The following is a 12,036-nucleotide window of genomic DNA, read 5'->3' as shown; positions in this document are numbered from 1 at the left end:
CGCCACTGATGTAGGAGGGGAAGAGAGAGTGACTCTTCCAGCGGAGAGAGGGCTGACAGGAGGTATCTCCCCCAGGGAGGGGTCTGAGATGTTACTGTTCCTCTACAATTTGTTCACAAACACTGCAATAAACTATAAATACCTTTATTGAGTGCATTTGTGCGAATAGAGGGCTTGTGTTTTTTGTAAGACCATAAGGGCAATGCTCTCAAAAGATATCTTTCTAAATAAAGCATCATCAGACATTTCTCCTGCATCACTTTGTTCTTTCAATGAAAACCTAATAGGTGTATCTCCACATGTATTCATTTAGAAGTATTCAGGTACAAAGAAAACAGTTACTCATGCTTGATAAATGATATTTAATGAAAACCATTAGATGATCAGAAAAATACACTATAGCTGAATCAGGCATGTTTGGTTTTGAAGTAACATGAGACAGCAAAGGTTTAAGCATGTTTAGTTTTTTCCTGTACTTGGACATTTGTTACATTCTCACAATGTATATCAGATGGGAGCTTAAATTATTTTGATCATTGGCATTCTTATTTAAAAATAAGAGAACGCATAACTATCTGGTTAAAGACATGCTCTCATACATTCATACATACTACCTATTGTACCTCATACAATAGGTAGATATTAGCTGCGTCACTATAAACAGAAAATATACTTGTGACTTATTTAAAGGTCCGATGAATAATCAGACTGCAGTGTGTTTCAAACTTTGCTTGTGTTGGAATATAATAATAGGAAACAATATCTCTAATGTGTATGGCATTGAGTGAAATAGAAACTGATCTGTTGACTTGACTAATGTAATCTTTATTTTCTATTTTCAACCAACCATGAATGGGCTATTTTCATTGTAATAAAAAGGATTCTGCTGACCTCTTTTGGCGACACACGTGTATTACAGGATACATTGAGAACTGCACATACAGTAAGTGAGTGAAATGAATAATGTACTTCAATGCAACCTGGATTTATATAATAGGATATATCAAGTGTTATCTCAAACTGGGCACTGCTGTTTAGTGATATACATTTTTCAGGGTGGCTTTCTCAATTCAGTGGTAACATATATTTGAAGTCTCAGAAACTCCACATTTTAGATCCAATGCATTTCTTATTTACAAAACACACTACCAAACACGTAGGCATTTCAGAAACGAATTAATGCCCAGAACATGATTGCCAGAGAAGAAAATGAATAATCGAGGACTGAGGATAATCTAACTTTAATTCTTCAAGCTAAACTTTTCGTTTCTTGATTTTGGACTGGAATATTGTCCCCATTGTTTGGAGAAGTCCCCCGATTTCCTCAGACTATTTTTAACTTCTGCAAACACTAAACCCACAGTTTCTTACCACACTATAGGAACACACATTACAATGATAGACATTGTTATAGAGAATTTATTTAAAAAAAAACGATTGCTTTAAAAGACAAAGTAAAGCACGTACTCAAAGACGTAACAGGGCTAATGATACCGGAAACTATACTTGTTAAAACATTCATAATAAAATAACAGGATAGAGGAGTAAGGAGTTAGGTGAACGAGAAAAGAAGGTCTAACTTCCCAACACTTTTTTAACAAGCATTATGCGTAAGACCGTTCGATTTCAAACTACGATGGATTTGACATCGAAATAAGCTATTTTTTAAGTAAATGGGCCACTGGAGTCTTGAAAGTAATACAACCACAGCGGTAGCAGCCAATGTAGGATTACAAACAAGATTGACAACAATGGAAAGTCATTAGCAGTATGCTTTGAGGTAATGTTTGTTTGATAATGTGACTTTGATTAACTAATTCCCTCAGGCAGGCTTTGTGATGTTTTTGGCAAAATGGACACAAGAATTTGGTAATAATGAATGACTTTCTGCTTTTTGGTTAATTTGAGGTGAAGGGATTGAAAGGCAGCAAGATGCCAGACTTAACACAGGATGAAGTAATCCATTCTGAAAGGGATAAATACCCGGTGTTGGAGGGTAAAGGCAGAAAAGTATTTTAAAACTCATTTCACAAGCTGGAGGCTGACAGGAACATCAAACTGGGGTAAAAATAGGTTGATGCAGAGAACAGATGAAAACCTAGCTGTCCAACTTGATCAGAGATAAACATTGTTTGATTTATCTAGTTCTCATCTGAAGGAAACAGGAGGACTACATTATAATTACAAAGTTATGTTATGTTATGTGTCATCATCAATCCAGTAGGGTTTGGATTTCAATCCCAAAAATAAACAAAATAAATGTAACATGTCTGAACTTTGCAAAGATTTTTTACACTTTACTATACTCTTGTGTCCTGTAGTATGAAAGATGTTTTTGGTAAATGTTACATTTTGTGCACATGACTTGTAGAGAGGCGCTGTTTCAAAATCTAATTTAAAGAGCTATATATACAGAGTAAAACTACAAAGACAATCCTCCATTCAGTATCTTACCTTTGTGAAAGCAACAGTTTAAGCATCAAAATATACTTACTAAAAGAAAACATATGATGGAGAATGGCCCATTTCAGAATAATGTATGTTATATATTTGGGGCTGAAATGATTGATGTATTAATAAAGTTACAACTTTATAGCCTAAAGGTCAGTAACCATAACATCATAATTTTTAAAAAAAAGCCTTATTTTACTCAGAAAACGTTGTACCTGACCTTTTATCTGAGTACATTTCACAGTACATTCAACAGTAAAGTACTTTTACCTTAACTTCCGTAACACTTCTTTAAAGTAATAGCAATTTTTTTCCCCCATCCCTGCCAAACAGATCATATTTGTATTTGTTCAAATGGTAAATCCAGTCAACACACACACCAGCTGAAACTAAGCGCTCTTTGACTATCTAGCCAGCAGAGGGCAATACATAGCTATACTGAGAGAATCTGTGAAGCTGCAGTGATGATCTCTTCTTACTTTCTCACTGCATTTGATCGTTGTCCTCCGTCAAAAACACAGCTGACGATTGTGTCGATATGTACAAAAGGTTACGAACATCTGCCTCTTTCACGGTTGTGTGCACAGATAGATATCCCCCTTGATGAGCGGATTGAGCCGGAGCTATAGGGTTTTTGTGTCATGTTAAAGTAGTGAGGCTCTAGCTTCTCGCTGCATTATTAATGAGTCTTTTTCTGGCATCATCTCCCCTCTCTGCGCTGAGAACTGTGTGAGGAGAAGGCGCGCATTCATCTGGTGATCTTTATGAGGCCTCCACACCTGGAACTCTGCTGTCCAACACCATGATATAGTGCTTCTTTTTTCTCTCAGGGAGGACTACATTTGGAGCCAATCTGCAACGATGTATCCCATTTCAAACCCACATTTAATTGAATATATATAAAAAACATGATTCTAATTTAGCCGGAAAATATCAAAAAAGGAACCTTAAACATAAAATGAACTCATGTGCATTTCTTGCTGTAAGGACATTGTGCAAGGAAAACAAATAGTGTTCAATACAGTTATAAAGACCAGGAGGATAAAACGATAAATGTAAGAAACTAAAACATATATATATTTTTTATTTGTTCTAGACCTGCTTGGATGGCATTACAAATTCACTGCAAATGAATTACTCAGAGCGAACATGGAAATATCAGAATTCCCGTTCCTATTTTGCATTTGGGGAAACAAACTGAAAACATACGTAAAAGGCTTTATACCGATTGGTTGGGAATTGCTTCTCCTTACTCCTAAAGTCCAATCACTACCCATCGATTGTTAAGTATTTAGCATTTCATTCCTGTGCAATCCATTTATAATCCAATATCACTTCAAAATTAAAAAATCTAATAAACATAAAACCCATCTGTTAACTCACACATATCTTAAAATGCCAGTTCCCAGGATGTCCACACATTCTTGGTGAAAATGACAAGCTCCATCATACAGCATTTGCTGGCTGTGAAGCTCTCTGTGAGACGGTAAAGTAGCTGCATGCTGACACTGACCCTATTCCATCAATCTCACATTAAAACCGCTTCCAGCATTTCAATATTTCAAAAAGCTCCTCAGCTAACTCCAAAGAAGCTCTGAGACTCTGTGTATGTGTGAGCGCGAGTGTGTGCGTGTGTGTGTGTGTGGGTGTGTGTGGTGTGTGGTGTGTGTGTGTGTATATGTCAATGTATCGCTTACAAACCTTTTTTTAAACAGATATTCGGAGCTTAAGAGTGGTGACTATAGTTGTTTAATAGGAGAACAGATCTCAATGATACAAGTGTGGACTATATGAATTATTTGTACACATCCTCTCATACACTCTGACACTCTTTTAGAATACATGCCGTGTACATATAAAGTATAGGATGTTACGATGTATAAATGAAGAGAAGTGATGGAGGGAAGTTATTAATGTCATTGTGCTGTTATTCTGCCATGTGTCACTGTGTGCCTTACATATCCTGTTTGTGTCCAAAGACACACATGACAGCGTGCAAAAGACACATGCAGTAACACACTCACAATAAACACAAACCTTGTTGTTGTTTTCATTATGGTTTTTCATGTTAAGAGACAGAATGAATGTTAAAGAACAACTGTTCAGATCATAGAGAAGATGTGAGGATACAGTGAAGCTGGTTTCTTTAAAGCATGACTGTAATCAATAATTCATTTCTGAAGAAGGGTCAACAGAGGTTCAGATATGATTCATCTCATGGAGTTAGATTTGCATATACATGTATTCTTTCTCCAGGTTGAACCTATTCTCTTTTTGGTTCATTTTTAGTAGACAGTCGTTGATATGTCTGAATGCACATGGAGTTGCTTTCGAGAGGTCATGTGACCAGATATCAAATTACCCTTTATTAAAGGGACATCACCATATTTAATAACAGTTCATTTTAATGTTGTATTGAGAAATAATGTCACCACAAAGTATCCTTTAAAGGCTGATCTGGAGACAACACTCATACTGTTTCACATAGATTGTTCCTATTTGTCATTTCATTGTATATATTCATATCTTTCACTCAAATCTGGTGAGCATTTTAGTGTCTTTCAGCTGAAATGGCCCCTAGCTGGCAAACAGTAATGGGGACTTTAGCAGCTGAAGAGCCACATATCTCCCTCAGGAGTTGGTGAAGACCAAACAGACAGTGTGAAAAGAGTGAATATTGGGTTTATGTTGGTTTGGTGGACACAAACATGCCTCCAAATAAACGCTCATGGTGCTCCGTAGGTGCTGGCCTGGCTGTAAACAGAGAACTGCTTAGTCCACAACTTCTTCCTACTGCTCTTAAGGGGCAAATAATCTGTAATTGCAGGTTTTAGAACCCCTTTACTACGTTTAAATAAAAGCTATGTATTGACCTTAGAAACAGCAGTGGATCTTCTTACACAGTCTAAAAGCTGCCCTGGAGCATTTGAACATGTCACATGACCTCCATCTTAATCAGCATGTGGAGATGAGCGATACACAGCTGTTAACTGGACATGGTGGTGAGATTGTCTTCTTAACTTCCTGAACACTAGTCTGATGATGGACATTTAATACAGTGTAAATCCTCTCCTTAAAACACTAACAAACACAATTCCAACTGCAAAGTTAAATGTATATATTTTTCCACACTGGCCTTTTTTGTTGTACTACCTTGAAGGACATCAACATTTAATGTGTACACACTCTGGTTGGAGTAGAGGAGCGGAGCCGAGAACTTCAGTCAATTATTAATGTTTAAAAGGTTTGGAGAGTAACATTGCAGAGGTTAGTGCTAGACCCCTCCATGTGAGGTCGGCCCAGACCCTAGGGGTTTTTAAATCTACACTTAAAACTCACTTCTTCTCTCTGGCCTTCTAGTCTGAGCGGAGCACGACTCCTGACATTTCCCTGTGTGTTATCTTTTATTTGTGCTGTTGTATTTGTTGTAATGTGTTTTTATTGTAAAGTATTTTTATGGTATGTACAACACTTTGGCTCGACCAAAAATCGTTTTAAAAATGTGCTATATAAATAAAACTTGATTTGATCTCAAGAGTGTGCAGTGCCACAAAACTGAGGGGTCTCACCCGTCAGGAGCTGGCAGTGGCCTGCTGGGAACCTAATGAGCTAAGTGCTATGGGGAACAAAGGCAAACCTCATGCTGAGAATCACACAGGAAACTGTGTGAGTAAAAACCACAACAGGACTTTTAAATGCAGCCACAACATCCATCTGTGCCGGCCCCCAGGTCAAGATCTATTGTGGCTCAAGGGCCTTCACCAGAGCCATCACCAACAAGGACCAGCAGACCAGCATCACTACAGCTGCCTCCACCTCCATCTGCGGCTGCCACCAGGTCAAGATACACCTCAGCACAAAGGCTCCACCACAGCCATCACCTTCAACCCAGCCAGCAAGGAGGACTCGTGGAGGTCTCATATAGCACTTGTACACCCCACCTATACAGCAGCCCATGCACCATCACCCCCACCTACACAGCAGCCAGACCCACTGTCTTGGAAGACAGACAAAGACCTTAACATTTAGAATGAATAGTTGGTTGAAAGTTATGATGTTCAATATTGTAAATAGTTAGATTTTCCAGTTTCTTATATTTATATAAATAGTTGGTTAAAAAAAACATATTTATAATAAATTGTTGGTTGAAAAAAAAAGGTTGAATGCTCAATTTGTATTTGTACACATCACATGAACCTTGGTATGTAATATGAAGTCATTATTCAGTCCTGATGTATCTCAGTCCCTGCTGTGGTGAAAGTAGAGTGATACAACCTATTTTACTAAAATTCAAATTACATTTTTTTCAATACATGAATAACACATTTATATACAGTGTAATTCAAATATTTCACTGCTTTTATGATCCTAGGACTTTGGTAACCAAATCTAAAACACCAAAACAATTTGATCACTTGAGTAAATTTGTGTTTTCACAAGAGTTTTGAAGATTTTCCGAAAATCGGATGTCAAATTTTAAGCTTTTGAGCTACTTATCTCGTCAAATAGTGCTCTAAGGTGAGTAATATGCATATATAGCAAGACCAGAGATTGTCCTGAACATTTTGATATGTAACAGAGATGGGGTGCCATGTTAGAAGAAATACATTTAAAAGGTGATTTAAGAAAACATCTAAAAATCGAGAAAATACCCATAGACTCCAGAGGGTGCATAGGGGATTTACATTTTGACGAGGCGATTCTATTTTAACCGCCGCCGAGAAAGAGACGAGTGAGCGATCCAGGGAGAGACACACAGAAGAAGAGAGACGAGAGAGCGGAGAGGAGAGAGCGGTGGATAGTTGTAGGACCAGTACCAATAAATGGAGCAGGTTTCATGTGTGACACGTTTATTGTCAGAGATAGCAAGGGGTGCATATCGTGGCAACCTGGCAATTCATAGAAAGCACCATCCAACATTTAAAAAATTATATTAATCCCACCCTCAAGCACTTGATGTAAAAATAAACAATACATTGTAAAGCACAAGAGCAAAAGTATACAGACAGGACGTCACAATTAAATAAAAACATATATTAAATAAAAAATGAACTGAAAAATACGTGACGAATGAATGCAAAATCCAGGATTCGACAATCCAACCATCACAAAGACAACATAGAATAGCGGCATTAGTGCATAATTTGACACAACACCGGTATTCCCAATGGCCAGTCCGCCCCTGCCTGAAATATATGTTATATTATTATTACAATTATAATTTTAAACTAAATAATCAATTATTTAGCTTCAGGGAAGAAAAATAAAAAAGATGTGGAAAAAAAGTTTTTTGTTAGTTTTTAGTCTACTAGTTTTAGACACACGTGACAAGTAACTGATATGGCACAAACACGTATCTCGGAATTCTTTCTCACTAAAAACGCTAAATCTGCTAAAAAAAGATTGAAATAAAGGATGCAGGGGCAGGGCATTATTACGCAGAATCTGTGTAATATGTAGCTAGGAATTAGCAAGGCCTTGATAGCCTACTTCAATGAATGTAAATTCCACATTGTTGGTAAAATAATATTTACATCTTAATAGTGGGTGTGTGTGTGGTGTGTGTGTGTGGTGTGTTGGTGTGTGTGTGTGTGTGGTGTGTGTGTGTGTGTGTGTGTGTGTGTGTGTGTGATCGCGCTTTTGTGCGTGCTCTATTATATAGTGCCCGTAATAGCGTGCACTGGAGTTCGTTGTTATGCACTGTGTATGTGGTTTTGCTCGGTTTATGTCAACGTCATTCTCGCACTGAACAAAAAAAAGCGAGTGAGGACTGCAATATAAGAGGGAAAGAAAGAGAAACTGTTCAATTGTTATGATGTATAACCACTGATATTGTTCTATAATCGTCTGAAACTGTTAAGTCATGATGTGAAACGGTTAATAAAGAAAAAGGGAAACTCAAGCTGCTGCTTCGCAATTAATTTTATTTATCTAAAATTAAGCACTTTTGACATCCACACATTTTCAAAAGCTATTTTATGTATTTTCTTGCAGCCCGAGAGGAACATTATACATAGTATTTTACTATCTGTATAGTTCAAAATAAATTGACAATAAATATTGTTGTTTTGAATTGTACTTTCTTTATTTGATTGGCAGTCAGTTGTTGATTACATGCACGTTGATAAAGCGACAGGCTACTTCAATATATCACACTAATTCATAAAGCAACTTAGACATTTTGATGTTCCGGACCATATATGCATGGGGAGATTGTCTCTAACTGGACCTCGTTGAATTGTAGTTGAATAACCCTGTTTTACATGGATAGAAAATTCCAAAATAGAATCAATAAAGTATATATTATCTTACCTTATGCCTGAATTCCGTCCAGCGATATTTTAAAGAAATTAAAATGTGTTTTTTAATGAACGCAAAAAAGGAAAGTCAGATGCCTGTCCCGGAGTTAACTGTGTAGGACTGATTGCATTACAGCCTATAGATTGCTGATAGCAGACACATCTCTGGTGGGAGCGCCCTCCGGTGGGCTCATTGAGGGAAAATAAGTTATAGTTTAACACAGCAGAGAGGGGAAACATTGAACTGCATTTGCTCATACAGTATAAAGTGCATTTCGCTCACACTGCATGGTATCTAATGCATAGGCTACTGTACTGCATGCAGGTTATAAACTGTGCGCAGATCGAGATATTGTTAAATTAATATTTGTTAATTAAATCTCTCACTTATCTTTCCTGCAATACTTAAACAAGTAATAGATTGACTAGTTATTAATTCTCTTTTAAATAGTATAGCTGCTAATATTTGAGAGAATACGTTTCAGTTACCAATATACCAATTAATGCAAACAAAATGGTTTCCAAAAACTATTTTAATTATATGACCGTGAGAAGGATAATTGAAATACATGCTCAGAGAGTGTTAAGACTTGAGCAGCCTAATTCCTCACAATCCTCTTATGATCTATTATTGACAAGTTAGGGATAACCCCAGGGTATAAAACACCCACAATCCTGGGTGTTGTCTTAATCCACTCGCTTGACATCTCGTACTTTTACTGCAGTCCATTCATTGTAGATATAGCAAAGAAGACAACTGAAGATGGCTTGGGAAGGAGGAATGGAGCCCAATGGCACAGAAGGCAATAACTTCTACATCCCGATGTCCAACAGGACTGGGATTGTTAGAAGTCCTTATGAATACAACCAGTATTATATGGCAGATCCCATCATGTTCAAGCTTCTAGCTTTCTACATGGTCTTCCTGATCTTCACTGGAACTCCCATCAACGCTCTGACATTGCTAGTAACAATCCAGAACAAGAAGCTCCAGACGCCTCTCAACTTAATCCTGGTAAACCTGTCTGTGGCTGGGCTGATCATGTGCACCTTTGGATTCACCATCACCTTCACATCTGCTATCAACGGCTACTTCATTCTTGGCCCCACTTTCTGTGCTATGGAGGGATTCATGGCCACACTTGGAGGTATGAATTTAACTTTATTTTTCATAATTTTTGTTGAACAGCTAATTCAAATGCACCTACAAGTTTAACCCATGCAGCTGGTAGAATATGAAGTACTTTGTAAGGAATTGGGGTTCTTTAATGGTAGTTTGTGATTTTCAGGTTGTTTCAGTGAGACAATGATTTGATCAATAGATATTTGTTAATCCTGACAAAGATTCGGAAATAGTGATCATCACCTTCCTTCTAAGATATTACAAAGGTAAAAGTTAATTTGTAGGGATCTTGTCTAAGATGCTCTTCCTCTCTACAGGTCAGGTGTCTCTCTGGTCTCTGGTAGTCCTGGCTGTTGAGCGATACATTGTTGTCTGCAAACCCATGGGAAGCTTCAAGTTCAGTAATACTCACGCTGGAATTGGTGTTGGGATCACCTGGGTCATGGCTTTCGCATGTGCTGGACCCCCACTGTTTGGCTGGTCCAGGTAATTCACATTTGTATTTGTCATTTCACTTACAATACAAAATGAGTTCAAACCTCTGAAACCTGAACACTAAGATTTTAAAAACATTGAGAAACACTCAAACAAACCAATCAGTTTTAAGAAAGTGCATAGATAGATGTAATTACATACTGGTAATGCATAAGTTGTAGAAAGTCTAAAGTCTAAAAGATTTACTACCACTTTCCTTCTTTAACCCTACAGATACCTTCCTGAGGGCTTGCAGTGCTCCTGCGGACCGGACTACTACACTCTGGCTCCAGGCTTCAACAATGAATCATACGTCATGTACTTATTTTGTGTCCACTTCTTCACTCCCGTTTTCCTCATTTTCTTCTCTTACGGAAGCCTTGTCCTGACAGTCAAAGCCGTAAGTGAAGTGTTTTAAATTTTTCCTTCAAGTAAAAACGTTGAAAATCAACTGTTTCATTTTAGAATTCTGCAAAACCACGTGTGCTGTGAATTCTAATGATGATTTTCTGATCACAAAAACGTTAGGCTGCAGCCCAGCAGCAGGAGTCAGAGTCCACCCAGAAGGCTGAGAGGGAAGTGACACGCATGTGCCTCCTGATGGTCTTTGGATTCCTGGTAGCTTGGGTGCCATATGCCTCTTTTGCTGGTTGGATCTTCTTGAACAAGGGAGCTGCCTTCACCGCCCTGACAGCAGCTATTCCCGCCTTCTTTGCAAAGAGCTCAGCCCTGTACAACCCTGTTATCTACGTGCTGTTGAACAAACAGGTGGGCTGAATATATTAAATATTCCCCAGTCCAGTTTCTAAAATCTGCTTTTTCATCTTTGCTCAATCCTAAACCATGCATTTGTTTTTCTTTGATCTCTTTTTCAGTTCCGTAACTGCATGCTGAGCAGCATTGGAATGGGCGGCATGGTGGAGGATGAGACCTCAGTCTCTGCCAGCAAGACAGAAGTGTCCTCTGTGTCTTAAACACAATGATATCATCATTTTCGACATGTTCTTAATGATCACTTTTTGACGAATGGATTTATAGTTTTGATGAACGGACTCTGGATAAGGATGCTGCAAAATTACATTTGATCTGTTAATATTTATAAACCAACAATTTTAATGAAATGCAATTGCTGTAGAGGTTGCACAACATTTGTGTGTGTACAAGGGTAAATAAATAAAACAAATTAGTGTGTAAGTGAGTGAGTGTGAATGAACTGTCACACTGTAGCGAACAAACCTCAACTGTCAAACCAAGCTACACTTGCTGAAACATCATCACCTTTCTTCATCTATGGTGAATATGTATCCAACATGGGATATTTTCTTGTTTTTATGTTTTACTAGTACAATGGCATTAACTGTATGTATATATGAAAAATAAAGATAAGATAATTATAACAATTCATGGTAGTCATTTTTGTGCTTTTCCAAGTGCTCAAAGCGCTTTACATTATATATTAGGACATGTAATACATTCAATACTGTGGACAATACCCACAGGAGCAATTTAAGGTGAAGGGTGAGCCGCCCCCTCAGATAATACATGAGTGACAGAAAATAAATCTACTCCTGTGTTACTTTGTCTTTGAATTATACATACCAGTCTGATTAATTGACATGAATTGAAATGTTTATACATTTACGGATTTTAAATATAAATATATTTATAAAGTGTGGTTGATTACCAAGG

At 37.6% G+C, this 12,036-nt stretch overlaps 1 protein-coding gene across 1 annotated transcript; it reads left to right on the top strand.

Annotated features, from left to right (window-relative positions):
* Nucleotides 1–9,513: 9,513 nt before the first annotated feature.
* On the top strand, nt 9,514–11,321 carry LOC117446661 (green-sensitive opsin-like). The gene is made up of 5 exons (XM_034082982.1): nt 9,514–9,898; nt 10,191–10,359; nt 10,582–10,747; nt 10,876–11,115; nt 11,223–11,321. The coding sequence occupies exons 1-5, from the start codon at nt 9,514–9,516 to the stop codon at nt 11,319–11,321; spliced, it is 1,059 nt and encodes a 352-aa protein (XP_033938873.1).
* The last annotated feature ends 715 nt before the right edge of the window (nt 11,322–12,036 follow it).

This window comes from Pseudochaenichthys georgianus, chromosome 5 (genome assembly GCF_902827115.2).
Source record: "Pseudochaenichthys georgianus chromosome 5, fPseGeo1.2, whole genome shotgun sequence".
Lineage (NCBI taxonomy): Eukaryota > Metazoa > Chordata > Actinopteri > Perciformes > Channichthyidae > Pseudochaenichthys > Pseudochaenichthys georgianus.
This window is presented reverse-complemented; position numbering and strand designations above follow the sequence as displayed.